The sequence below is a fragment of the Rhinopithecus bieti genome, unplaced genomic scaffold (assembly GCF_001698545.2).
Source record: "Rhinopithecus bieti isolate Rb0 unplaced genomic scaffold, ASM169854v2 scaffold_10354, whole genome shotgun sequence".
Classification (NCBI taxonomy): domain Eukaryota; kingdom Metazoa; phylum Chordata; class Mammalia; order Primates; family Cercopithecidae; genus Rhinopithecus; species Rhinopithecus bieti.
The window spans coordinates 1,234,859-1,262,587 of NW_016806491.1; the positions used below are offsets into that span (position 1 = coordinate 1,234,859).

A 27,729-nucleotide genomic window follows, 5' to 3' on the forward strand; every position below is an offset into this window, starting at 1 on the left:
TGGGGGGGTGTGCGGGGTGGGGGTGTGCCACATCTGGGTGTTTTGCACTACATACAAGGACTTCTTTTCTTGGCTGTTACAAATGCTGAGAAAGGAAGATCATTTTCATTAGCTGGTTTCTGCTTCTTTGTAAAAATTAAGTTCTCTATCTTGTCAGATGAAATAGTCAGCAAGGTGAAGTGTAACTTATCAGATGCTCGGCCATTAGCTGAATGAGACTTCCAGCAGAGCTCCCTCATCACAAACCCCCATCCCTGCTCCAGCTCACCCCTGAGAAAGTTCTGACACCTCTTGGGAAAACATCCACGCACAGACTAAGAACTAGAACAAGCAGACATCAAGAAGTCTCATAGGTTGGAATTTGTCATTTTATCTAAAATAAAAATGGGTGTTCAACAAATGTACACCGTATGTTCAGTTCAAAAAGCTGTCTCGAATGTCATCCTGTATCATCTTAACTTGGTACATGCCTATCCTTTCTTCATAACCTCCTGGGGCTCATTCAATAAATATTTATCGGGCACCAACTTTGTGCAAGGTCCGTGTTAACTTGTATATGAGGAGACGATAAGCTCAGATCTTCCACATCTAAGCCAATTTCCTGAGAGTGGGAGGCAAATCTTCCAACGTGATGCTATGGCCAGTCTTGCTTCCAACCCTGGAGCCAGAATCCCTGGCTCTAACTTCTGGCTCCTTCACTTTTACAAGTTACTTAAAGTCTTTGTGTCTCAGTTTCCTACATATAAAATGGGGATAATGACAAGGCCTACCTCCTAGGGTTGTTTTGAGGAATAACCTGAGTTAACACATGTAACAGGAGTTAGCATAGTAACTCGCACATAGGAAGTGCTCGAGCAGTGTCATATTTTCCTATTACTTGCTTTGTGTAATACATCATTTCAATATTAATAATCATACTCTCAGATGGCGAAAAGATGCCAATGACGCAAAAAATATTCCATGATATATTATAATTTGAGTTTAAAAGAAAGTTTCAAACAGTGTAATTCTTCGAGAATTATAAGAAATACAGATGCAGAATGGCAGAGCTTACTTGTGAGTTATATTCATCTTCTCCTTTATGATTAATCTATTTTCTAAATTTTTTTACATGGGCATGTGAACAGGAAAAAAGTTATTTAATAATATTAACAATAATGAAAAAGACCATAGCTATATCCTATTCATCCGTCTTCTGTTGGCCAGAATCCAGACTTCATGAAGGCAAAGGCAGTGGCATCTCAGAATTTGACAAAACTCCTTTCGTCAGTGTCTGGTTCCATTTCAGGCCGGCCCAAAGTCAAAGTAAGAGCTGGGCCAACTTTTTTCCATTCCAACCTCCTCTTTCATTCCCTCCTGTCTCCCTTCTTAAGTGCCCATCTAAGGGGCTGATTCCTTCCTTCATTCAACTAATAGGTATTGAGGGTCCACAGGGGTCCAGCACTGTGCAAGGGACTGAATGCGAAGAGAACTCTGTCCCCGGTGTCCTTTGGCCTCATGCTGCCCATCAACTGTGATGGCCCATTGCCCGGAGTGCATGCCACTCCCCGGTCTTAACTCTGCCCACGCCTGCAGAGCGCACACCTGTCTCTGCTCCATTTTCTACAGATGACATAATCCCTGTGCATCTGTCCTGATGTGTCCCTGTGCATCAGTTGAGTCCTGGCAGAAAATAGCATTGCCTTCAAAAGGGCTTAACTCATGATAGTTAAATAAAAGGACAATTCGAAGAGATGTAGGCAGAGTTCAGGGATCCAGTCAGGCATGTTGATGCCCCCCAAGGACTAGGAATAGCAGGAAGCCAGGACTACTCCTTGACTAGAAGGGGAAATATTATTATTGGAGTTTGTTGAAGATACTGTGATTATCTGCAATCACAGAGTAACACAGGCATTGCTAGTCCCTGGCATCAAAGCCAGGAGAGAATGAGGAATAAATACCCTGACCTCTTTCTTCCTCCTCCTCCTCCTCTCTCATCTCCTGTCAGTGCCCATTTGGCTGAAATCATGAGCCAAAGAACGAGGATGCTCAAGTGATGCAGTTCACCTAGCAATGTGTTACTCTCCATAATGATGGTTTTATGGTGGATCAAAGTTAAAATGTATACATCCTTAAGAGCCTTATAAAAGAATGGCGTCCATTTCAGACCTGGGTAGACCAGTGGGGGAGATTATTTTAGGTCAGACCTCCTCAAATTAGACCTTCTGAGTAATGAATCCTCCAGTTTCTTCTGTAGGTACTTGGAAAATGCTCAAGAAGAGGCTAAATGAATGCATTGAAGCTTGGTAGTTTTTTCTCCTTCTTTCACATTTTATTCTGGTTAGATTTGAAGCAAATCTGGAAGGAGAGGGGTGCTTGGTTGATTTGAGTAACTAGACTGTCTCTACAATGTCTTTACTTTTTTTGTTCATAGTAGGCCTCAAAGACAAAGACGAGAAGTACACGAAGATGCCCACAAGCAAATCAGGTATGACCATAAGCACATGCACACTGTTTTGCAGATGTTTCTTCCCTGAACCTTGACCATAGTGATTTTCAGCAGAGCCCCTCCCTGACCCCTCACCAAGGATCAGAAAGTGGAGGGTGGGGGACCAGAGGAAGGGGAGCCTGAAAGGAGACGGCAGCAGCGGGTGGGGGACTGGCTCCTGGATCAAGCTGGTGAGAGAGGATGTCCGTGGCAATGGGAGCTGGTGTTCCTTCTCTTGACAAACCTGGCTTCCTCTCTTATATCTGTAAGCAGCTCGCTGGTTCCAATTCTTTCCCTGGGCCACCTGCTTTGCTGCCAGCAAGGTGATTCCTCACTTTAGAAGGACACTTCCTGGTGGGTTCAGAAATAGCAATGGCTCCTCCCATTTGTGTACCACTTTCTAGTTTGAGAAGTACTTCTAGGTTGGGTGTGGTGTCTCACACCTGTAATCGCAGCACTTTGGGAGGTCTAGGTGGGAGGATTGCCTGCAGGCCAGGGGTTTGAGGCCAGCCTGGGCAACAACATAGTGGGGTCCCTGTCTCTACAGAAAATTTTAAAATTAACTGGACTCAGTTGTGTGTACCTGTAGTCCCAGCTACTTGGGAGGTTGAGATGGGAAGATCACTTGAGTCCAGGGTCACTCGAGCCCTGGAGTTTGAGGCTGAAGTGAGCTCATGATAGGTCACTGCACTCCAGCTTGGGTGACAGAGCAAGACCCTGTCTCTAAAAATAAATAAGTAAATAAAAATATAAAATAAAGAGGGGATAACTAAGAATATAAATCTGTATATACTTATATACAAGAAACTCTGCTCAGATAGACAAGAAACCAGTAAGAGAAACACCTGGCCAGGTGCGGTGGTTCATGCCTGTAATTCCAGCACTTTGGGAGGCTGAGGTGGGTGGATCACTTGAGGCCAGGAATTCAAGACTAACCTGGCCAACATGGCAAATTCCCTGTCTCTACTAAAAATATAAAACTTAGCTGGGCATGGCGATGAGCACCTGTAATCCCAGCCACTTGGGAGACTGAGGCATAAGAATCACTTGAACCTGGGAGGTGGAGGTTGCAGTGAGCCGAGATCATACCATTGCACTCCAGCCTAAGTGACACAGTGAGACTCTGTCTCAAAAAAAAAAAAAAAAAGAAACACCTGTGGATGAGGGCTGGGGCGGGTGGAGGCAGAAGTGGGAGGCTGAGTCTTCACTACATTTCTTCTTCTAAAAAATTTTCAAATGCTAAAAGTATGTTACCAATAGAGAAAAAGAGAAAATAAATACAAATAACCCCAGGTGCAGTTCAGAAGCAGCAGTAGGAGTAGCCGCCTTCCATGCAGACGGGATGGTCAGCATTTCCCTCAAGGGCAAGGTCCTGCTCCCTCCACAGTGGGCCAACAGAGATCAGGGGACCAGGCTCGGACCATACTCACTTGCTCTCCCCTCCAGCTCAAAACCCCTCAAAAGGCTGAGGCACTTTAAGGGAATTTGGGCTGTTAATAACAAGACCAGAACCAGCGATTTTCAGTGTTGGTTACACATTAAAATCATCTGGGAAACTTTAAAAAGACCAACTTCTAGGCCCTATTTCCAGACACTCCAAATCAGCATCTCTGAGGTGGGGCCTGGCCATCATTTTTAAAGCTCCACTGTCGTGGTCAAAGTCAATGTCTTGGATCTTCTGGGTCAGTTCATTTATCCAGAAAGATGGAGAAAGGAAGAGCAGATGTCCAATAGCTTAAAAGAAGAAATAGCACACCCCACCACACCTATCAAGATCAAATTAGAATGCGAGTTACTTTTTATTTGTCTTGGTTGGAATATATGATCAGCCTGGTTTCTTCCCCCTTGGCAGCCCAATTCTGAGACGAAGCCCTGACATCACCAAATCGCCTCTGACAAAGTCGGAACAGCTTCTGAGGATAGATGACCATGATTTCAGCATGAGGCCTGGCTTCGGAGGTATGGGACGTGTGCTCTCGGGGTGCGCTCTTTCTTCTGGTCCTCTGTCTGTGGGCAGGAAATTAGCCAAGGTACAGCACAGCTTTGCTCTCCCCTGACCCAGTCTGCCTCGTCTGTGCTTGGTGGACAAGACATCGAGCCGACAGTACATTCTGAGCGTCTGCCTTGCCCCGCCCTGGGTTCTGCTGAACACAGTCTGAGGAGGCATCTGCTGCTGGGTGGCTGCTGCCCCTCTAGGATGGCTCACAACGAGGGAGGCCAGCAGCTGGCTGTAGGAAGGGCAGGGGAACACAGGGCAGCTGCAGCCCAACACAGCCTCCTAAAAATACCTGGAAATAACAACATTGGACTAAATTTGTTGTCATCTGGGAGCTGGCAGATAGAGTTCAGGGTACATATCTTAGGGCAGAATGTGATCTGCTCATTTTAATTAAATGAAAATAGCTTGAGAGAGTAATGATTTAGTGCAGAAGAATAGCAAAGCCCTATGAAGCTTAGCCTGCAGCTGCTGGATTTCAGCCTTCTTAATGTCAAGAAGTTTTCATCCTTATGGGTTTATTTTCCTGGAAAAAAAAATATTTATTTTAGAAATCATTCTCAGCTGGGCATGGTGGAATACACCTGAAATCCTAACACTTTGGGATTTCATCTGCCCTGGCTGAGGCGGGCAGATTGCCTGAGCTCAGGAGTTTGAGACCAGCCTGGGCAACATGGTAAAACCATGTCTCTACTAAAAATACAAAGCTGTGGTGGTGTGCACCTGTAGTCCCAGCTATTCAGGAGGCTGAGGCAGGAGAATCGCTTGACCCCAGGAGGCGGAGGTTGTAGTGAACTGAGATCACACCACTGCACTCCAGCCTGGGCAACAGAATGAGACTCTGTCTCCAAAAAAATAAAGAAATAATTCTCTTGCCATTTATTTCTTCCAGTCACTTTTATCCAAAGAATAAATAGGCTGTAGAAGAGAGTCTCTATCCAGTCCATAATCCACCATTATTGAATCCAAACCCACCTTTTTAATACTCTATAATGATTCAGTGTGCTCCATGCCTGCCCTTCATCCTGAGAGCAGGGAAGAAAGGGGGCGGGAATTGATTCCCTTCATTATCTTCCTTACTCTTTATCAATATTGAGTCCATATGGCCCAGAAATAACAAAAAATCTAATGTTTTAAGGTCACTTCATCACGTTGCAAAGATGCAGATCTGTGGGTTTGGCTAATGACCTGAATATGACTTTGGTTCTGAGTGCCTATTACCAAACAATGCCTTTCTCATGGCCAGACAAGAGACACTGACTTCCAGGGTGAAAGAGGGTGCAAAACTAGAAGCCAAATACAGGGAATAATGTGGGTGACCTCATGCTAAGAAGTCAGTTACTCTTAGATCAGACCCAGCCTTTGACCTAGGTCTTCATCATACCTTCAGATGAGCATATATAACCAAGAAAGGATGTTTTCAAACTTTTGTTGGAATATTTCAGAAAGCCAGCCTATGGTTCCATGCTTTTGTCTCTGGTTTGACTTCAGGTTGGCATGACCAAACCTCCAAATCTGACATGACGTTGAGGTTCCAGGGGAAATGCTTCTTTTGCCTATTTCCTCCATAGTAAAATTTCAAGTAAAAACAGTGAATGCTCTTATCATACTCTGTTCCCAGGCCCTGCCATTCCTGTTGGTGTGGATGTGCAGGTGGAGAGTTTGGATAGCATCTCAGAGGTTGACATGGTAAGTGCTTCTCTGACTAGGGCCGTGGCAGGGGGATTCACAAAGCCTGTCCAGGGCCAGGAGCTCCACGCACCTGAATTCACTTAGTCTCACAACTGACCGGGGTGGTGGGAATCCCCACACTCCTTTTACAGATGGCTCAAGAAGATTTGCCCAAAGTCACCCAATTGGTATGAAACAGAGCCAGATAACAAGCTTGGCCTTTCCCCTCCAGTGGTCAGGCTCTTGCCACTGGGATGCATTTTCTGGACAAAGGCTCTCAAATGTAAGCAGCAGGGCCCAAATTTGCAGCTGCCAAGTAAACACATCTTATTCCTGTGGATTCTGTACCTGGCTGTGGAAATGCAAAAGAAGCAAAAGAGTGTCCTTTTCTCCCCACTTTTTGGTGGGTTCAGATAAAAAGTGCAACATTCTCTAACTCCTTGACTTACAGGACATTTTAGGGACCTAGCTTAGTTTGGGTCCCCCAAGAAGCAGACCTGAGACAAGCAGTCACAAGCATAAGTATAAGCAGTTTATTTGGGAAGTGATCCTGGGAAACACCAGAACAGAGTAGGGAAGGGAGAGAGAGGAGTAAAAGGAAGCAAAGAGGGCTGTGCTATCAAACCAGTTACTATGGAACTGGTATAGAACTCAGTTACAGAACCACAGAACTCAGTGCCACTGGAGTAGTCTGGGAGTCAGCGAAGAACACACTTCAGGGTTATCCTGACTCAGGGGTGCGAGAGCTGGGGTATTTATCCACCACCTTCTCTCTGGTTGAGTGCTGCTTGCAGGCATTAACTTTCTGGCACTTGTGGCTTGAGTCACACATGGTGGCAGTAGCAGCCCCTCAAGTGTAGAGCGAATGCCAGGGGCTTGAGGCAGGCCCAGGCATGCTCACACTGTCTGCTCCAGGCTTCTCATTGAGTTCCTTGCCACTGCAGCATTCTCTTCCTCCTACTGCAGCAAACTCTGGGGACTAGAAGCAAGACCTCCCTTGGCTCAGTTTCATTCCCCAGCTAAGTGATGGCTCCACAGGGGCTACAGAATCCACACTTCAGTGGGTTTGTGTGTGTCTGGGGTTCCCTCTCTGCCCCTCTGCCCCAGGACTTTACGATGACCCTCTACCTGAGGCACTACTGGAAGGACGAGAGGCTGTCTTTTCCAAGCACCAACAACCTCAGCATGACATTTGATGGCAGGCTGGTCAAGAAGATCTGGGTCCCTGACATGTTTTTCGTGCACTCCAAACGCTCCTTCATCCATGACACCACCACAGACAACGTCATGTTGCGGGTCCAGCCCGATGGGAAAGTGCTCTACAGTCTCAGGTAGGAAGAAAAGCAGATTTTCCATATTAACCAAGAAAAGCATTGGTTTCACAACAGCAATTTGGGTTTTTGGCTCTGAATGTCTACTTTCTAACTTTTCAGTAGCTGCCAGCTTCTCAACATCAAGGAAAACTAACTTTATATGTGAGTAGAAATTTTAAAGAATTAGCCTTGAAAATACATTTGGGGCAATTTCTCAAGCTGATACTATTCTATATGTTATCTTTCAATAATAAACAAGTTTTTTTCTCTAGTAGGAGTCAGAGAAATAAATAATGTGTTCTCAAGGACTTACCTCCTACGATCTCTCTGATTCCCATTTTTCAGGAACATTTTAGAACTTTTGTTTAAAAAAAGTTCTTCTGCTTCATCTGGCCACCACAGGCATGTTTTCTGTCCTTTCTCTCCACAGTGTCCTACTTGAGAAACTATGGGGACCCCCGGCTACTTTATGACTTGACGTGCCATTCTGAACATCACGTTTTAAATATAATAAATAAAATCTTCTTACCAGTTCAGACACTTTAAAAACATTTAATTGCTCATTAAACGCTGGCCTGAGGAAGCTTTCCTTAAACTCAGCTCCACAGTATGGTTTTCAGGCTGCACAGGAGCTTTAGAAACTCATGGTACTCTAGGCATGTGGAGATGAGCAGCCGACCTTCACAGAGAAGGGATGTGGTCACTTGCTGTGGTCTGCTCCTATTTTGCTGTGTGGACGATGCATTCCAGTTTCACGGACTTTGCTTTGGCTTCCATGTTGATGAATGGTAAAGATGAATCCACACATCAGTGTATAAGTAGAAGGTTCATGGATGGTTGCACAGTAGACCTATAGATCTATAGAGTTAGAGATTGCAATGTTGAAGCTGACTTTCTGTCCCCATTCCCCAAAGGAATATTTATGATGATCCCTCCACACTCATTCTGGCCTGGAACCTAAGTAATTAGGTACCTGACACAGAGTGGGATTATGGGGTTTTCATCTTTAAGGCTTAAAATGCTTTCTCCCATAAGAAGTACTCAGGTGGTTGCAGGATGTGCAGCCCCTTCCCCAAGCCATGTTGAGCTGGTTCTGCCTGAAGTCCTCATTTCTGAAGCAGGTTTTCTTTCTTTTTCATTTTTTTCTTTCTTTCTTTTCTTCTTTTATTTACAGAGTTTTGCTCTGTTGCCCAGGCTGGGGTGCAGTGGCATGATCATGGCTTACTGCAGCCTCAACCTCTCAGGCCCAAGCGATAATCTGACCTCAGTCTCCCAAGTGGCTAGGACCAAAGGCATGTGCCACTATGCCCAGATAATTTTTTTTAAAAATATTGTTGTAAAGACAGAATGTTCCTATATTGGCTCAGGCTAGTCTTGAACTCCTGAGCTCAAGCTGTCCTCCCACACTGGCCTCCCAAAGTGCTGGGATTACAGGTGAGAGCCACCACACCTGGCCCACTGAGACAGGTTTTCAAGGCATCTTAAGGTTCAAAAACTATCAACACAACAACACAACTCAATGGCATCACCAGGGCTACAGAGTACTAGACCATAACATATGTGACCATTGGTATGCCAGTAAATGTTTAACAATTGGTTACCTGGGGAAAAAGTATGCATATCTATGTGTATATAAGTTTATTATAAACATCACTGACATAAAGGATGTATAATGCTCTTTATTATAAATTCTATGTTATGTATTTATAACTTAAGCACGATTTCCTAGTTCTTGGAAAAACCACTGTAAGTTTTTTATAATTCTATCATCAACAAATGAATGTAGATCTGATGAATGTTGGTTGATATTTTCTTTTCCATTAATAAGACAAAAGTGAAACAATGAAGAACTATATAGGAACTTTACTCATTCATCATAGAAAAAGCAAGTTCTTTGCTGAATTGGATGATAGCTTTCAAACATTGAAATATGTCCTCAATATTTTGTACTACTCACAATGTAATGGTAATAGGCATAACACCCTTTTAGGCTTAATCTGCCTTAAGTCTAGACAATCAACAAAACAATAAATCAAGCCCTGATTTATAGTGTTTGCTGATTTCTGTAGTGTAAATACTCCCATCCTGGCTGATGTCAGGCTCCCAACCTGATGCAGAATTAGGAAGAAATTCATGGCAGCACACCATCATGCAGTATTTCCACCATACAGATGCAATAAGTGTAAATGACTTCAAGAATATAGATAATAATAAAATGTGGTTAAATAATTAGGAAGTGATGAGTATTTTTTACTTTTGTTTTTACAAGATAAGTCTGTTAATAGTGAGTTCTCTCAGCTTTTGTTTGTCTGGTAAAAGACTATCTCTCCTTTACATTCAAAGGATAATTTTGCTGGATATAATATTCTTGGATGACAGTTTTTTTTTCTTTGAGCACTTTGAAATGTTCTTCTACTTCCTCCTGGTCGGCATAATTTCCACTGGGAAGTCTGTTGTCAGACAAATTGGAGCTTTTTTTTTTTTTGGAGATGGAGTCTCACTCTGTCCCCTGGGCTGGCTCACTGCAACCTCCACCTCTCAGGTTCAAGTTATTCTCCTGCCTCAGCCTGTCAAGTAGGTGGGACTACAGGTGCATACCACCACCCCCAGCTAATTTTTCTGTATTTTAGTAGAGACGAGGTTTCACTGTGTTGCCCAGGCTGGTCTTAAACTCCTGAGCTCAGGCAACCTGCCTGTCTCAGCCTCCCAAAGTGCTAGGATTACAGGCATGAGCCACTGTGCCCGGCCCAAATTGGAGCTTTTTAATGTATTATTTGCCTTATTTATCTTGCTGCTTTTAGGATCTTCTCTTTGTTCTTGACCTTTCAGATGGATTACTATATGCCTGGAGGTAGTCTTATTTGCATTGATTCTGTTTGGCGTCCTCAGACCTTCCTATACCCGTATATTTATCTCCTTCTTGAGTTTTGGAAAGTTTCTTGTTATTATTCCTTTGAATATGCTTTCCACCCCTTGCTCTTGCTCAGCTCTGTCTTGAACACCAATAATTCTTAGATTTGGTCCTTTGAGGTAATTTTCCATATCTTATAGGCAGCCTTTGTTCTTTTTTATTCTTTCTTCATTTTTTCTCCTCTGACTATATTTTCAAAGAGCTAGTCTTCTAGCTCACAGATTCTTTCCTCTGCTTGGTTCGTTCTGCTGTTGAGAGCCTCTAAAGAGTTTGTCAGTTCAGCAAATGTATTTCACAGTTTCCGCATTTCTGTTCGATTTTTTTTGTTGTTATTTCAATCTCTTTGTTAAATATCTCTGATAAATTTCTGAATTGCTTTTTTATGTTATTTTGGATATCACTGCATTTCCTTAAAATTGCTATATTGGATTCTTGGTCAGAGAGATTACAAATCATGGTCTTGTTAGGATCCCCTTTTGGGGAGGTCCTAATTCCCTGTTTGCTGTTGTTTCTTGTTGGTATACATCTACGTCTTTGCATTGAGGATTAGTTATTTATTCCAGTTTTCTCTGTCCAGTTAGTTTTGTTTTTTATTGACTATATTTGTTTAGTGAATCTGTTACTAGGTTGCTGCCTCCTTTTCAGCTCTAGGTGGCACCTTAAGCCCAGGTTCGCCTCACTCCAGTAACCTGTCTGTCTGTGCACTACCAGTCCCAAATCGGGGAGGTCCTGAGGGAATTATCCCAGCAGTGTGGGAAGGCTGGCTGGGAGTTCGTGCCCAGGGGACCTACAGAATGTTCTTCCTACAGTACTACTGAACAGCCACTCTGATTTGGCATCTCTGATTTGGTCAGGTTACAGAGCATAATTTCCAGGATGAGGATGGTAGTCCTGCCTCCCCTTTGTCTCTGCCTGTTCTCAGGGCTATTTCACCCTTCAGGCAATCATGATGCTTCCCATTGGTTAAGGTAAGACGAAATCTCCTGCCAGGGAACCCAAGAAAGTAGGGAATCTTACTGATCACCTCAATTTCACTTTTTCCAGTGTAGAAGTCATGAGTTGGGGGGAGATTTTCCATGCATTTGGTGGCAAGTAGAACGGGAGAGAGGAGCATCAGGGATGTGTTAGTCCAGTTCTCCTACTGTCATCTCAGTTTTTCTACTTCTCTGTGACCCAGGGAACTGTCTCATCCTCATCCTTGAGCTCGGGGTTGTTGCTGGTGAAAATCTTGGCGTGATATATTTGTTTTTGGTTTTCGGTGATGGGGAGTAAAGCAGCTTGCCTCTATGCCACGATTTTGGAACTGGAAGCTATTGTTTATGTTTTTTACTGTGACATTTAACTTTAATGTTTAATAGTGACTGTGTTTAACAACTGGCTCACAAGCTTCCTAAAAATCTAGCAATCAACTCCCGAAAGCCTGTAGAAGTCTAGTCCAGTGCACCACTGGATGTGAGTGCAAGAAGGGAGTAGAAAATCTTTTGTATGTTCAGAATAAAAAATCCTCAGTGAGCCTCACCCACCAGGAAAACACCTCCTTTCCCTCTCTGTGCCTGAAAACAGATGAGTTAATTTCTCATTGCAAATAGAGTTATGAGTTTGTTCAATTTAAATGAAAAAAAAAAAAAGAGGTCTGAGTTACTGAAGACCACCACTTTGAAGTTTATTTTAAGGAAAACATGTCAGCTCTGTTAGCCACTGGCCAGCTCCTAAAATACATCGAATTAACCATCTCCTCACTTCATTCACTCATTGATTACTCCACCAGAGTCTTATTAACAGCCTCCTGGGTGCCATGGTGGCCTGGGGAGTTGTACGAATGAAAGCCATGCCAGGTTCTAGATCAAGCTCTGGGGACATAAAGACAGAAATAGAGGTCACTGTCCTTCCTGGGACTGCAGGCTAGTGGAGGAGACAGGCACAGAACCCAATGCTTAGTACGCAAATGAGGAATGCAGCAGTGCAGTGGGAGGAGGAGCAAGGAGCCACAGATAATAGGATGATGAGAACAGTTTCCTAGGCATCAGCATACAATAAAAACTGAAATCCACAAGTAAGATGCTCTGTTATGCTTGGTAAATATTACTAAGGTAATATTGAAAAACCAGTTCCTTGACTTTTGAATCCCTAGTCAACTTCAAGATATAAAAGAGTAAATGAGGCCGGGCGTGGTGGCTCAGACCTGTAATCCCAGCCCTTTGGAAGGCTGAGGCAGGTGAATCATCTGAATTCAGGAGTTTGAGACCAGCCTGGCCAATATGGCAAGATCCCATCTCTACTAAAAATACAAAAATTAACTGGGCATGGTGACACATGTCTGTAGTCGCAGCTACTCTGGAGGCTGAGGCTGGAGAATTGTTTGAACCAGGGAGGTGGACGTTGCAGTGGGCTGAGATTGCACCACTGCACTACAGCCTGGGAGACAGAGCAACACTGTAAAAAAAAGAAAAAAAAAAAAAGAAGAAGAAGAAGAGGAGTCAATGACAGCGGGAGAAAGGAAAGATTTGTGAAATTTTCCCAGGAGAGCACTGTGGGCATGCCGTGAGTGGGCCTTCACTGGGACCTCTCAGAAAGTTTGGTGTGTGTGTGCCTGCAGTTTGGGACACTGTGCAGTTAGGTGGGAGAGAAGAACTGTCTGACCACCCTGGGGGCAGAGCCAGAAGTTTTTGCTGCAGTGGGATCAGCCTGTACTTATCTGTGAGTGTATGTGGAGAGGATGGTGGGTGAACCAAGAGCTGGAGAACAGAAGCCTGCAGTGTGGAGGTGCCCAGTCGTGGGAGTGAGGAAGCCAGGTAAGAAAGTATCAGTTTCCACCAGGTAGCAGGCCCAGAGAGCAGGAAACTGCCCAGCCACAGAACTGCCCTGCGCCCACCTGCCTGTCTCCTTGCACTTCCACCTGTGCGGGAGAAGATCGGAGATGGGCAGAAGCTGACCACTCAAATGCCAACTTTTTTTTTCGATGGAGTCTCCCTCTGTCGCCCAGGCTGGAGTGCAGTGGTGCGATCTTGGCTCACTGCAACCACCACCTCCCCGGTTCAAGCAATTTTCCTGCCTCAGCCTCCTGAGTAGCTGGGATTACGGGCACACGCCACTACACCTGTCAAATGGCAACTTTTTATCTTAGCTGAGGAGGGACAGCAGAAGTCTTCATTTGAATGAACTTTGAAGCTAATGAATACCTCAGACCAAAACTCTTAATTTCTGAATTAGGGTGTTGTCTGTAACTTAGAGAGGGTTTTGACTATTACATGAGAGTGAGCAGAAGAGCCACGGGACCTGCCAAGTTTCCATCCAGGGCAGGGAAGAGCCCCTCCAATGAATCCTTTAAAGGGACTTGTGGAAACGACAATAAACATGGGCTTTGATTACATCACAAATAGTTGTTTTCCGTTTAAGTTATACGGAGAGAAGCATCAACTCAGGGTGGGAAGACCCATTCTGATTATGTCTGTAATTCTGAAAACAACGAACAGAAAGAGAAGGAGTATTCAGTCCCCTTGTTCGTAGCAAAACATTTCCTTCATTGGGCATTCCATGTCCCTAAAGTTAGCTCCAAGTGTCCCTGAAGTTAGTTCTTAGCTTATTTCATGTTGATGATGCCATTGGGCATCGTTATGCAATGATGTACCCACAGAAATGGAAACCCATCCATTACACATCCGAGTCAGCTGCCAGCCTGACCCCCACCTCAACCCCTGCACTCTAACATTCCCTGTTTATCAGGATTTCTGGGACACAGAAGACCACCCAGCTGCTGGCAATCAAAAATGCCTCATAGATAGAATATAACCATTCCATCCTCAAAGCAGTGGGAAAAAATGAGGCAAATGTTTGAAAATTCCATTTCAAGAATGCTCTTTTCTTGAAATTTCCATTTAAATTAAAAGTGATTTTCTTTTGACCATGAAATTATTCATATAATTTCCACAACTTTTACATAGCAAATATTGCGTGGTCGAAGGAAAAGTAGTCCACTCAGCACCAGCGAAGAAGAGTTAATCATGTCCTGCTGCGAAATTTCCCACTGGATAGGAGGCTTTTCACCTATGAAGAATGATCTGTATGTGTTTGGCTTTTGATGCAGAAGCCTCTTTCCAAGTGTAAACTCTGAAATACAATCACTCAGTGCTAGCAAGTGCTTGCCTGTTAACACAATAAGAACTTTCAGTGTTTTTCCATTACTTTGATCTTTGATCTCCAAGTAATTATCCACTAACAACACATATGTCCACTATACTATTATCAATATAAAAATATCAACATTGTTAAAGAAAAAGTGCCAGGCTTGGCAACTGGGGTAAGTGTACACCATATTGTATACGATATTGAATATCAATAAAATCAATAAAAGAACAAAGGAACTGGAATTTATCTGAAACAGGAGAACAATATATGGTCCTAGGGCTTCTTTTAAGAAACCACATCATGTAAGTTTTTATTTCACATTATTATGTTGATTGAGACCATTGCTTCTTTAAAATGCTTGAATGTGATAAGAGTTAGCAGAGACATTCTATTTGCCTCACACTGACCCTTGGGTTAAACATAAATGCCAAAGAGTACTCCAGTGAGGATATCTCTCTCAAGCTACTTATCTAAACCCTGACACATTGCTTATGAAGTATGAGAAGAGGCATTTATGATATTGGAAGGAAGCAGAAGCTTTTCTGTTTATCATTTTGCACTTGTCTTTTGCAGGCTCTGAATAAATCAATTTTGTCTTTTTGGCCCTAGGGTTACAGTAACTGCAATGTGCAACATGGACTTCAGCCGATTTCCCTTGGACACACAAACGTGCTCTCTTGAAATTGAAAGCTGTGAGTAGACTTGTGCCTAGGCATCAGCACACAGCTCCCGATAATTCTCAACACCTCTACACCTCTAACTCTCAGCTGCAGGAACAGTGTGTGTTCCTTATTCATGAGTAGACTTTTTTTTTTTTTTTTTTTTTGAGATGGAGTCTCACACTGTCGCCTGGGCAGGAGTGCAGTGGCGCAATCTCTGCTCACTGCAACCTCTGCCTCCCAGGTTCAAGTGATTCTCCTGCCTCAGCCTCCCAAGTAGCTGGGATTACAGGTGTCTGCCACCACACCGGGCTAATTTTTTGTATTTTTAGTAGAGATGGAGTTTCACCACGTTGGTCAGGCTGGTCTCGAATGGCTGACCTTGTGATCCACCTGCCTCGGCCTCCCAAAGTGCTGGGATTACAGGCGTGAGCCACCACACCCAGCCTTCATGATTATACTTTTAAAGTAATGTGTTAGACTGAAGCTAGGTCTAGGGTAATTTTAAATATCGGGAACAAATTTGAAACTAAAATCTTCATTGCCATAACTGGTCTTTTTAATGCCCTGTGGCAATGGTTTTAAACTTTGTTCTATTGAATCAGGGTAACTGCTTGGGGAGGGGAAGGAGAGGGATAAGCGAATGTGGGTCTCCTTCTAAGCCCTTTGCCCAACACACACACACACACGAGTTCATCCAGAGAGCTCATTTTTGATATGTTTTATTGCTTTTCTGAATGTAATTTCTGCTGAAGAAAAGATTTCCTGGCCAAAACAAGTTTGACAACAGTTGCCCTAGGGAACTGCCACTGTGAGTTCGTGTGGTGGATGAGACTCTCAAGCACAACAAGCGACTTCAGGAAGCTTGCACACACACAGACATCCTGGAAAAGCTAAAAACCAGGCCCCGTGACACCATAGGCGCAGGTGACAAAAGAAAAAATACGCAAATTGGACTACATGAAGATTGTTAATTTTGAGCATCGACATTATCAACAGAGTAAAAAGACAACCCACAAATGGGAGAATATATTGATAAATCATCTATCTGATTAAGATTGATATCCGGAATATAAAGAGAACAACTAAAACTCAACAACAACAACAAAACAATCTGCTTAAAAAAAATGGACAAAAGGCTTGAATAGACACTTCTCCAAAGAAGGATATACAAATGGCCAAGAAGCACATGAAAAGATGTTCAACATCACTAATCATTAGGAAAATGCAAACCAAAACTACAATGAGTTACATTTACTGGGATGAATACTGTCAATAAAACAGAAAGCAATGCTGGGGAGGATGTGAATAAATTAGAACCCTTATGCTTTGTGGGTAGTAATATATAATGGTGCAGCCACTGGGGAAAACAGCTCCTCAAAAAATTAAAACAATGGCTGGGCACGGTTGCTCACACCTGTAATCCCAGCACTGTGGGTGGCCGGGGTTAGAGGATCACTTGAGTCCAGAAGTTGAAGACCAGCCCGGGGAACATATAAGACCCTGTCTCTACAAAAAATACAAAAATGTGCCAGGCATGGTGGCTGGTACCTGTGGTCCCAGCTACTCGGCAGGCTGAAGCAAGAGAATCACTGGAGACCAAGAGCCTGAGCCTGCAGTGAGCTATGATTGTACCACCGCACTCCAGCCTGAGTGAGAAAGCAAGAGCCCTGTCTCAAAAAAAAAAAAAAAAAAAAAAAAAAAAAATTAAGAACATATGATCCAACAAATCCATTTCTGGGTATTGTATAATTGTATACTCATATTTATAGGAGTTTTATTCACAATTGCTAAAACATGAAAACAACCCAAGTGTCCATCATTGGATGAATGGATACACAGAATGTAGTATCTGCATACAGTGGAAGAGTGTTCAGCCTTAAAACACAAGGGTTTCTGATACATGCTACAGCATGAATGAAACTTGAGGGCAGCGTGCTAAGTGAAATCAGCCAATCGCAAAAGACAAATACCGTATGCTTTCACTTTTAAGAGGTATTTAGCAGAGTCAAAATTATAGAGACAGAAAGCAGAATGGTGGTTGCCAGAGGCTGAGGGGAGGAGAAGCAGGGATGAGGGGTTATTGTTAAATGGGTATGGAGCTTCAGTTTGGGAAGATGAAAAGAGTTCCGGAGACGGATGGTGGTATGACCATCATAATGGTTGCATTTATGTAGTAATGTAGTACAACATAAATACTGCATGAAAATTCAAAAATGCTGTGCATCAAAACATTATCAACAGAGTAAATGCAACCCATGAATGGGAGAATATACATTGGCAAATGGTATGTCCAACCATAAGAATGGTTGTATTTATGTAGTAATTTTCATGTAGTATAATTTTCATTATATTTATCATGCATCATAAATACAACACTAAGAATGTAGTGCAATATCACTGAAGTTACACTAAAGAATGGTTAAGATGGTAAATTTTATGTTATGTGTATTTTAACACAACGCACAAACACACACACACACACACCAGAAACCAGGCCACAGAAAGAGCCAGGCTGAAGCTGTGTAAAATGATCCACATGCATCTCTGTCCCTCTACATGTCCGCTCCTTTCTCCTCCCTGCCAAAACACTTTCTCTGACAGCACAGGGGACACCTTTGTGACTCCTACACTCCCCCTGAATGTTGGCACTCCCTGGCAGTGTCAAAGCCCTAGTGAGGGTTCTCACTGGTCCAGGGCACTTTGTAAGCCAGCCTGGGCTTGTGGCAGTGGATCAGGTGTCCCCTGGCTCCAATCACCTGGGACCAAGGAATGCAGGGATGTTGACATCACACACCACTGGGGCCAAAGGGACAGCTGCCTAGGGCATTGAATGTGGGGAAAGGGTGTAATAAAACCCAGGACCAAGGGAGCGGCTGCTTATTGCACCATGGCTTTACCTCTGCCTTGTCATGCAACCCTCACAAGAGCCTGATGAGCAGGTTATCATCATTTTACAAAGGAGGGACAGAGCTCGGTGGCAGAGCCAGTCTGAAATACTGAGTTCATTGTCTCCAGAACTTAGTTTTCCCCACTATGCCTGGGCAGCTTCTGCCTCCATCTGGAATGTAGCCTTTTTTCAGGTTGTATTGGTCATGGCTCCACCAAATAAATAGAACCAGTAGGATATACAGAGTAGAGATTTATTGCAAGGAAGTGGCTAGCGGGATTGTGGGGGCTGGCTAAGAGTCCCACATCTGCAGGGCAGGCCATCGGGAGTGCAGGAGGGGCACTCTGGGGCAGGAGCAGATGCCACAGTCTACAGGTGGGATTTCTTCTTCCAGGAAGCCTCAGCTCTGCACCTAAGGCCTTTCACCTGATAGAATCAGGCCCACCCAGATTATCCAGGAAAATCCCCTTTAAAGTCCACTGGTTGTAGATATTAGTCACACCTGCAAAACATTTTTACAGATTACTGTTTGATTGCATAATTGGGTACCATAGCCAAGCCAAGTTGACTCATGAAACTGACCATCACACAGGTCAAGTGTTAGAAAACAGGAATAAAATAGTGCCAGGGAGTCCTGGAAGGAATTGTTTACACATGAGCAGAGTGGACTGGCAGTGCCATGAGGCTTTTCCTCAGTTATGCTCAGGCTGGAGGTAGGTTTGTTCACTTGGAGTTCACCAGAAGCAGGTGAGGGAAGGGGAAGTGGTAGCACCAGAAAGGGTGATGATCATGGATTCACTTCGACTTTACCCTGAGTAGGAGTAACTGGAGTCCTACAGAGGAGGGACTTGTTCCACTCCCATCTCTTTGTGGGTCTTTTCTTGCTAAAATGTAGCCTTTATTACCTGATAGTGTTTACAGGTACTTGCCATCAATTGGTGAGTCGCCATACTTTGAAAGAAGAAAGGAAAAGGCTAAATTACTCCCTGTTTGTAAGGCTGAGCCATGTGAAATTTTGCCAATATTTAACCATTTCTAACTTACAAAAATAGCAGTTTCATTTGATTGAACCTAATAAATGGCAGGCCAAATTGTAGGGTGAAACTTTTGCAGGAATTATGAGCATTTGGGCTTGAGAACTTTGCTCTGGTGACTTTTGGAAGAGTGGAGATAATTAAATTTGTCTTTTTGGATATTGTTTTGCTTTATTTAGACTGTGGTTTGTTTTTCAAACTATCATGTCACAATCCCAGTATCGGTGTGGGAGGTCAGGGCACAGCTTCCACATAGCCCCACAGACCATCCTGTCTTGCCACCACCTTGTGTCTGATGCTGGCCCCTGTCTTTTCAGATGCCTATACAGAAGATGACCTCATGCTGTACTGGAAAAAAGGCAACGACTCCTTAAAGACAGATGAACGGATCTCACTCTCCCAGTTCCTCATTCAAGAATTCCACACTACCACCAAACTGGCTTTCTACAGCAGCACAGGTAAGTGTGGAGTGAGGGCTGAGAGTCAGGGCAGGCTTCAGCTTGGTCTCAGACGTTCACCCTCTATTACAGGAAAGGTTTGAATTGGTCATCAATTGAGCAGTGTCACTTATATTTGAAACTAAAGACAGAGGCAGGGTGCAGTGGCTCATGTCCCAGCACTTTGGGAGGCCAAGGTGGATGGATCGCTTGAGCTTAGGAGTTCAAGACCAGCCTGGCTAACATGGCGAAACTCAGTCTCTACTAAAAATATAAAAATTAGCCAAGCATGGTGGCACACGCCTGTAGTCCCAGCTACCCGGAAGGCTAAGGTGGGAGATCCCTTGAGCCCTGGAGTCTGAGGTTACAGTGAGCCGAGATCACACCACTGCACTCCAGCCTGGGCGACAGAGTGAGACCCTGTCTCAAAAAAAAAAAGAAAAGAAACTAAAGACAGAAATCCTAAGTGAAATCTAGTGGGTAGCAAGCAGTGGGTGGAAGTGATTTTTTTGATACCACCAATGCATCAGAGTAATAACCTAAAAAATTAGTAAGGACTGAAAACATAACCCGCGTGAGCGGGTTTATTTGAGACAATTGCATTGCCAGCTTAGTAGGCATCTCAGCCATGATATGCCGATCTGAGCCCCCTCCTTGACAGCAAGAAACAAGTGTAATTCAGGTCTGTTGTTTTCAATTTATGTTCTCCCTGCTCCAGCCAGCCCCGTGGGGTCACTCCACTCTTGACCAGTCTGCTCTTGCTATGCTGCTTGCACAGCCCCTCCTGGTGAATCCCTTCTAAGTCTCAGTGCAGTCCCCTGTGGACCCAGTTGTTCCTTTTTGAACCAAGGGTTGGGACAGGCTCACCCTCTCCTGTTGCCTGAGGGCATGCTCTGTGACCTCTCTCCTGGGAGTTTGCCTGCACTAAATAGCTGAGGTTAACTCGCTCCATTTCTTGCCTTTAAAAAAAAAATTTTCAATAGTTTTAGGGATACTAATGGGAATAGTAGTGGATTTTGATTACATCAATGAATTGTATAGTGGCGAAGTCTAGGATTTGCTTTGCTTTGTTTTGTTTTGTTTTGAGATGGAGTCTCACTCTGTTGCCCAGGCTGGAGTGCAATGGCCAGGTCTGGACTCACTGCAACCTCTGCCTCCCGGGTTCAAGCAATTCTCCTGCCTCAGCCTCCCGAGTAGCTGGGATTACAGGTGCCCACTATCAAGGCTGGCTAATTTTTGTATTTTTAGTAGGGATGGGGTTTCACCATGTTGGCCAGGCTGGTCTCGAACTTTTGACCTCAAATGATTCGCCAGCCTCGGCCTCCCAAAGTGCTGGGATTACAGGTGTGAACCACCGTGCCCGGCTGAAGTCTAGGATTTTAGTACATCTGTCACCTGAGTGGTGTACATTGTACCCAATAGGTAGTTTTTCATCCCTCACTCTCCTCCCACCCTCCCCGCTTCTGAGTCTCCAGTGTCCACTATACGACTCTGTATGCCTTTGTGTTCCCATAGCTTAGCTCCCACTGGTAAGTGAGAACATGTGGTATCTGCTTTTCAATTCTTGAGTTATTTCACCTAGAATAATGGCCTCCAGTTCCATCCAAGTTACTGCAAAAGACATTATTTCATCTTTTTTTTTTAATGGGAGAGTGGTATTCCATGGTGTGTATATACCATATTCTCTTTATCCATTCATCTGTTGATGGACACTCAGGTTGATTCCATATCTTTGTAACTGTGAATTGTGCTTCTTGCCTCTTTTTTGACCAGTCACCTTTCAGGATGATTTTGCTCAAATCTTCATGCAGTTTCTATGGCTAAAATTTGTGCAACTGACTGCACAGGGAAGCACATTCTTTTTAAATACCCCATGGTCTTTCTAATCTGTAAGAGGGAGAACCAACACAGCACTGCAACCCAGCACATATTATCTCCTGTATCCATCACCCCAAAAGTATTGGTTCCTTGGGGGAACCCTGTTCTTTTGACCCTCAGCATTCGGACAATCCCTATGCAGTCGCTTGCTGGTAACCAGAGGCATGTCCCATGCATTATAATGACCTGGGCTGCCAAGTTTCCAAGTTCATATTGCCAAGTCCCCATCCATTTTATTTTCAGTCCTAAGCATCTCATGCATATAAGGCCTTTTCCTTGTTTTTTTCCATCATCCTCCCTTTCTCTTCAACTCCTCCATGCATATGTTTGCCTTGTAAGGATACAAAAGAAGAGCTAAAATGTAGCTGGACCTGTGATTGTTCACTGTGTTCCTAAATACAATGTTGTATTTAACTTTCTTTTTTAACTTAAAGCACATTTCTCCCCTTAAGGAATCTAAAGAGATTGTTTGAATCAGTGCTTCTCAAACTTTGACATGCATAGGAATTATGAACAAATAATAAATATACATATATATATATATATACACATATACATATTTGTTTTTTTCCTAATAGAGACAGGGTCTCACTATGTGGCTCAAGCTGGAGTGCAGTAGGGCGATCATAGCTCACTGTAAACTGGAACTCCTGAGCTCAAGCGATCCTCCCACCTCGGCCTCCCAAAGTGCTGGGATTACAGGCATGAGCCACCGTGCCTAGCCAAGAATACTGTTCAATGGATGTCCAATTAAGTAGGTTTGGGTTGGGGCCCAGGTATCTGCATTTATAACAAGCTCCCAGGTGATAGTGAGGTTGCTGAACCCTAGACGAGGTAATGGGAGTAACAGGAGTTTAAAGGACCCAGGCATGATGGTGGTTCATACCTGTAATCTCAGCATTTTGGGAGGCTGAAGTGGGTGGATCACTTGAAGCTGGGAGTTTGAGACCAGACTGGTGAACATAGCAAGACCCAGTCTCTACCAAAAAAATTTAAAAATTCACTCGGTGTAGTGGTACCAGCTACTTGGGAGGCTCAGGTGGGAGGATTGCTTGCACCCAGGAGTTCGAGGCTGCTGTGAGCCAAGATTGAACCACTGCACTCCAGCCTGGTGACAGAGCGAGACCCTGTCTTAAAAAAAGAAAAAAATTTAAATGATCTTTTCAAGGGGTTCCCTTTGTAAATAGGACAAGGGCCAAAGGTTTCTCGAAGCAGATTCACCCAGGTGGTATGTGTTGCTGTATAATCACTTTGTTCCATGATTTCTGTCACTTTCACCTTATAAAGACATGGTCCAAGAGTCCATTGGAGTGTCTAAGGCACTTACAATTTCCTGAATAAAATGTGTTTTATGAAGGAGCCATGATGTGTACTGTCTTTTATTCCTGTGTCCCCCAGGCTGGTACAACCGTCTGTACATTAACTTCACGTTGCGTCGCCACATCTTCTTCTTCTTGCTCCAAACTTATTTCCCCGCCACGCTGATGGTCATGCTGTCCTGGGTGTCCTTCTGGATCGACCGCAGAGCTGTGCCTGCCAGAGTCCCCTTAGGTAAGGAATATCTCAAGTGCATATTCGAAGCATCTGCAAATATAGGTATTAACAATTCCTTCCAGATAAAACCATTCTTTTCAAATTAATTCTGTACCCCTTTTGGCGTTATGACTTGGAAAAACTCAAGAGTTATTTATTTATAGGTAAAATCCCGTAATTAGGAATCTATGTAGCAAAATGCTTTCCAGGACTCTGCAGGTGCCCATCCAAATGGACCCCCTTTAGTCTTGTCGAAGCCATGTTCCAGGGTGGGTGAGCCTGGTCTTTAGGTGCCTTCTTTGCTCACCTGCAAAATGAATCATATCCTACAACAGTGTTTCTCAAATGGTAGCTCAAGGGCTCTTTGTGATAGAATCTTTGTGGGAAATTGTTAAAAACGAAGGGTCCTGGGTCTCATCTGCATCTATAGAATGAGAATCTCTGAGGGAGGACCAGGAACCTGCATTTTTTACAGGCTCTCCCAGTAATTATTCTAGGCACTCAAGTCTGAGAATCCCTTCTCTATAAGCATTCCGCTTATGGCTATTTGCCATCAGCTCTTTTTCTCACCTTAAATATTGTACCCATTTCTACACACCACCACTGCTCAGACAGTTCAGGGGCTGCAGGGGAGAATGCGACCCACCAGGTTTTAGTGAAACTGGATTGGAGCTGGCCCTTAAGATGACCCCAATCCCCTGTGATTTGATGTTTGCCAAACAAATGTTCTGAGCTTAATTTGAAATCCTGGGCAAATTTCCATGGACAGATGCCTTGTCCTCCAACAGTTGTTCCATAGCTTGAACAGTTACTGTGCTAAATAGATAGACACTCTAGTTTTAAAATCTGTTTCCTATAAATGAAGTTAATGTTGTCATCCTTAGTGAAATTGACCCATGAATCCTCAAGTGAACAATACTGAATGGGCAGCTAGGTCCAGCATGGTGGTGGCTGCTGGGGGTGCCCTGGCAGCTGTCGACACAGGCTCAGGACAACAGGACTGCACACCAAGAGTCAGGACATGATATTAAAATAAACCTTATGGGCTTTTTCCCCTTGATGGAGCAGTAGTTATAAGAAACATATATACCTGTTCATACATGCAACCTCTTATTTTATAAAACTTGAATTGAAACAAATGTTTTAATGTCAAAATGTCTAGGGTTCTTTGCAGAAGAATAGTGGCACAGATGCTATGATGAATACACAGGGTATGCAGAGGGGTGAAAGGGTAGGGATGCAGAGGGAGAGGAACAGGAAAAGCTTCATGAAAAGCTGAATCTTGAAAGATATGTAGGTGTTTGCTAGACAGTGGAACAGGGATGGCGACATTCTAGGTTGAGGGAGCAGCAAGGACAAATGAGCAGAGGCATGAAACCATCCCATGTTTGGTGAAAGACAAGCAAACACTTGTTTCTCATTCTTGTGTTTACAGGTATCACAACGGTGCTGACCATGTCCACCATCATCACGGGCGTGAACGCCTCCATGCCACGCGTCTCCTACATCAAGGCCGTGGACATTTACCTCTGGGTCAGCTTTGTATTCGTGTTCCTCTCGGTGCTGGAGTACGCGGCCGTCAACTACCTGACCACCGTGCAGGAGAGGAAGGAACAGAAGCTGCGGGAGAAGGTGACTTTGCCATGCGCTTGTAGTGTCTGGTCAGGATGGAGCCTGATCTAGTTCTGGAAACTCAGGCAGGGCAGACCTCCCCTGTAAAGCAGGGTCATGAAACCCTCTCCTGTGCCTACTTCACAGGGTTGTTGTGAAGAGCAAACAAATTGGTGTATTTCAAGTCATTGTGAAATTTACTTTGGGTGACATCTTTCATTCATTGAAACTTTTATTTTGCACTTACCACATACTTGGACCACGTCTTAGTTAAGCGTTAGGGAACTTCTTGGTGTTGTTTATAGTTTAGTGAGGGAATTCCAGGAGAAAAATAAATGACAATTTAACATGGTGGAACAAATTATTTATGAACATAAAAGTGTAATAAAAGAATTGTCCAGGAAAGAACTTTCTCATTCTAGGAAATCTTTCTTCATATGTAACCTCATGCATCCTCCACCTTTCCCCAGGTTATCTTCCCTCCCACCTGACTCTCCTTTCCTCCTGCAGTGTGCAGCTCAGTGGTTATCTCCCCTAGCAAACTCTAACCATATTGCAGTAATCTGTCCCCACAATGCCAATCCCCATCCCGATGGCAAATGCACATGTTCATGCACACACTTGTAATAATGTGATCTGTAAACGTTTTCATCAAGGGCTCATAACAGCTTATGATCTCATGGAGAACAGGGTGATCTATGAATCATGAGCATTCTTGTTGGTCTTTGGTATGGCATTGTGATATTTCCCAAGAGTCAGTATGCAGATTTTAGGTCAGCAAAAATGGATACCAGGCTGGGCTCAGTGACTCACGCCTGTAATCCCAGCACTTTGGGAGGCTGAGGTGGGTGGATAACCTGAGAGCAGGAGTTTGAGACCAGCCTGGCCAACATGATGAAACCACGTCTCTACTGAAAATACAAAAAATCCACCTGGCATGGTGGTGTGTGTCTGTAATCCTAGCTACTTGGGAGGCTGAGGCAGGAGAATCGCTTGAACCCCGGAGGCAGAGGTTGCAGTGAGCTGAGATTGATTGTGCCATTGCACTCCAGCCTGGGCAATAAGAGCGAAACTCAAGTCTCAAAAAAAAAAAAAAAAAAAAAAAAAAAAAAAAAAAAAAAAAAAAAAAGGATACTTACCCTCTTCCCAAACTGGGAATACCAGAAACCAGAAAAAGGTAACACCCTCCACTATGCAGTTCCTTTTGAAGGGCTTCTGAGAGATGATGCTGAGCTCACACCCCAATGTGTGTTTGCTGTTTGCAGCTTCCCTGCACCAGTGGATTACCTCCGCCCCGCACTGTGATGCTGGATGGCAACTACAGTGATGGGGAGGTGAACGACCTGGACAACTACATGCCAGAGAATGGAGAGAAGCCTGACAGGATGATGGTGCAGCTGACCCTGGCCTCAGAGAGGAGCTCCCCACAGAGGAAAAGTCAGAGAAGCAGCTACGTGAGCATGAGAATCGACACCCACGCCATTGATAAATACTCCAGGATCATCTTTCCAGCGGCATACATTTTATTCAATTTAATATACTGGTCTATTTTCTCCTAGATGCTTATAATTCTATAAATTTCACATTTCCATGGCATGCACTACAGAAATAACTATATAATGAAAAAGAATTTAAGGATATGGTTAAAAAAAAGTCCCAGGACGCACCCATGTTTTCACTATCCCTTCTGCAGCTTTGCAAAGCTACATTGACAAGACACTTACTGGTTTAATTTGTACTTATTAACCATCTATTGAATATACAGCATTATATTAGGTGCTGCAGGATTATGACTCTGTAGTGATTGATGTTAGTTGTTACCCAGATCCCCTGGAAAAGCACACTACCAGTGTTGTGGGCACATTTAGTTCCACCCGTTAGACCCTTGATGCTATTCACATGAATAATTTATTTTCCTCGAGTGTCATTACATTCTTCAGGCTAGGTGGACTTGGAAGCACCTAAAGGCCATTTGCATGAAATTCACATACACCTAAATCCTCACTTTGACAGAAACTCATGCTTCAGTTTATAACCTATTACCTATTTTGTATGCGACTCTGCCTCCGCATGTTTATTTTAATAAAAGGCAATGATAATATTCACATTATTTTTCTTTATATGCTGTGGTTCACAGGTTTTACTCCTTCACAAGAAAAACTCTTTAGATTGGTGCAATTGCTTCTGATTTTGGTACTTTGAAGATAAGAGTACACACACGCATTTTGTCTGTTGTGTCATAGAGGTAACTAGGCTAGAAAATTTGTGTTTAAATGTTCCCTTTTTATATAATCACCACTTCATGTATCTTCTTCTTGGAGCATGTCCTTGTTCAAAGAGAAGTCCTTTTTCAGTGATATGATATCTTCACTGAGGAACTTGGGTAGGGAATGATTTCTTCTGCATAAACATTTCAAGGATATACATTATTTGGGACTACTTGTAACTCATTAGAATGAGAAATACTCACATGGTTTCTTAAGAGAAAAAGAACATCAGAAAGCAAAATAAGTGGGAAGACGTCACTGGACATCTGCATTTATACTCGAAATGCCAGCATTTTCTATGAACCAGAAAACTGCCATCAACTAGACCACACAGCCCAGATACCAGGCAGAAGGATGGCCCAATGGCAACTGATGTCAGGGCATGGGGTAAAGGAGCGGGTTCTAATTTGATGTATCATTGAAAAACAGTTATTTATATTATATATCTACTATATAGGTCAACCCCTACCAAACTTACCCAAACAGCATTTGTTTTATTTGAAACTCACTTTAATAAAGTGAATTATATACACAATAATGTCATTTTCATTTCGAAGTTAATTTGACTCATCACCAGTACTAAATATTGTATTTCTACATATGCAGGACTGTATACTAATTTGTAAAAGCCTATTTGCCTAAACCCTAATTATAATATAATCTCCCATTATCTCCAATGAAAACTTGCCAAAAGAAAGTTTTTTGGCAAACTTGAATAAACTTAAAGGGATTTAGATGAAATAGTTAAATTTTAAGTCTTTAAATGTTGTGTTCTCATTTTACTTTTTTGAGACAGGGTCTCACTCTGTCACCCAGGCTGGAGTGCAGTGGTGCCATCTCAGCTCACTGCAACCTCTACCTCCCAGGCTCAAGTGGTTCTCCCACCTCAGCCTCCTGCATAGCTGGGCTACAGGCGTGCTCCACCACACTCAGCTAA

The 27,729-nt window shown here is 43.5% G+C and overlaps 1 protein-coding gene across 5 annotated transcripts in view; it reads left to right on the top strand.

Moving 5' to 3' along the window:
• The window catches only part of GABRR1 (gamma-aminobutyric acid type A receptor subunit rho1), a 52,596-nt gene extending 25,269 nt beyond the window's left edge, over positions 1-27,327 (top strand). For 2 of the 5 annotated variants that reach the window (XM_017876813.1, XM_017876815.1), the window contains exons 2-11: positions 1,207-1,305; positions 2,414-2,467; positions 4,320-4,426; positions 6,085-6,152; positions 7,242-7,465; positions 15,093-15,175; positions 19,384-19,524; positions 22,780-22,932; positions 24,350-24,546; positions 25,791-27,327. In XM_017876813.1, coding sequence (XP_017732302.1) covers positions 4,408-4,426; positions 6,085-6,152; positions 7,242-7,465; positions 15,093-15,175; positions 19,384-19,524; positions 22,780-22,932; positions 24,350-24,546; positions 25,791-26,084 — 1,179 coding nt within the window. In that variant the 5' untranslated portion in view covers positions 1,207-1,305; positions 2,414-2,467; positions 4,320-4,407 and the 3' untranslated portion in view covers positions 26,085-27,327. The remainder of the gene's footprint in view (positions 1-1,206; positions 1,306-2,413; positions 2,468-4,319; positions 4,427-6,084; positions 6,153-7,241; positions 7,466-15,092; positions 15,176-19,383; positions 19,525-22,779; positions 22,933-24,349; positions 24,547-25,790) is intronic. The other 3 variants (XM_017876810.1, XM_017876811.1, XM_017876812.1) reach the window with 3 other exon arrangements.
• Positions 27,328-27,729: the final 402 nt, after the last annotated feature.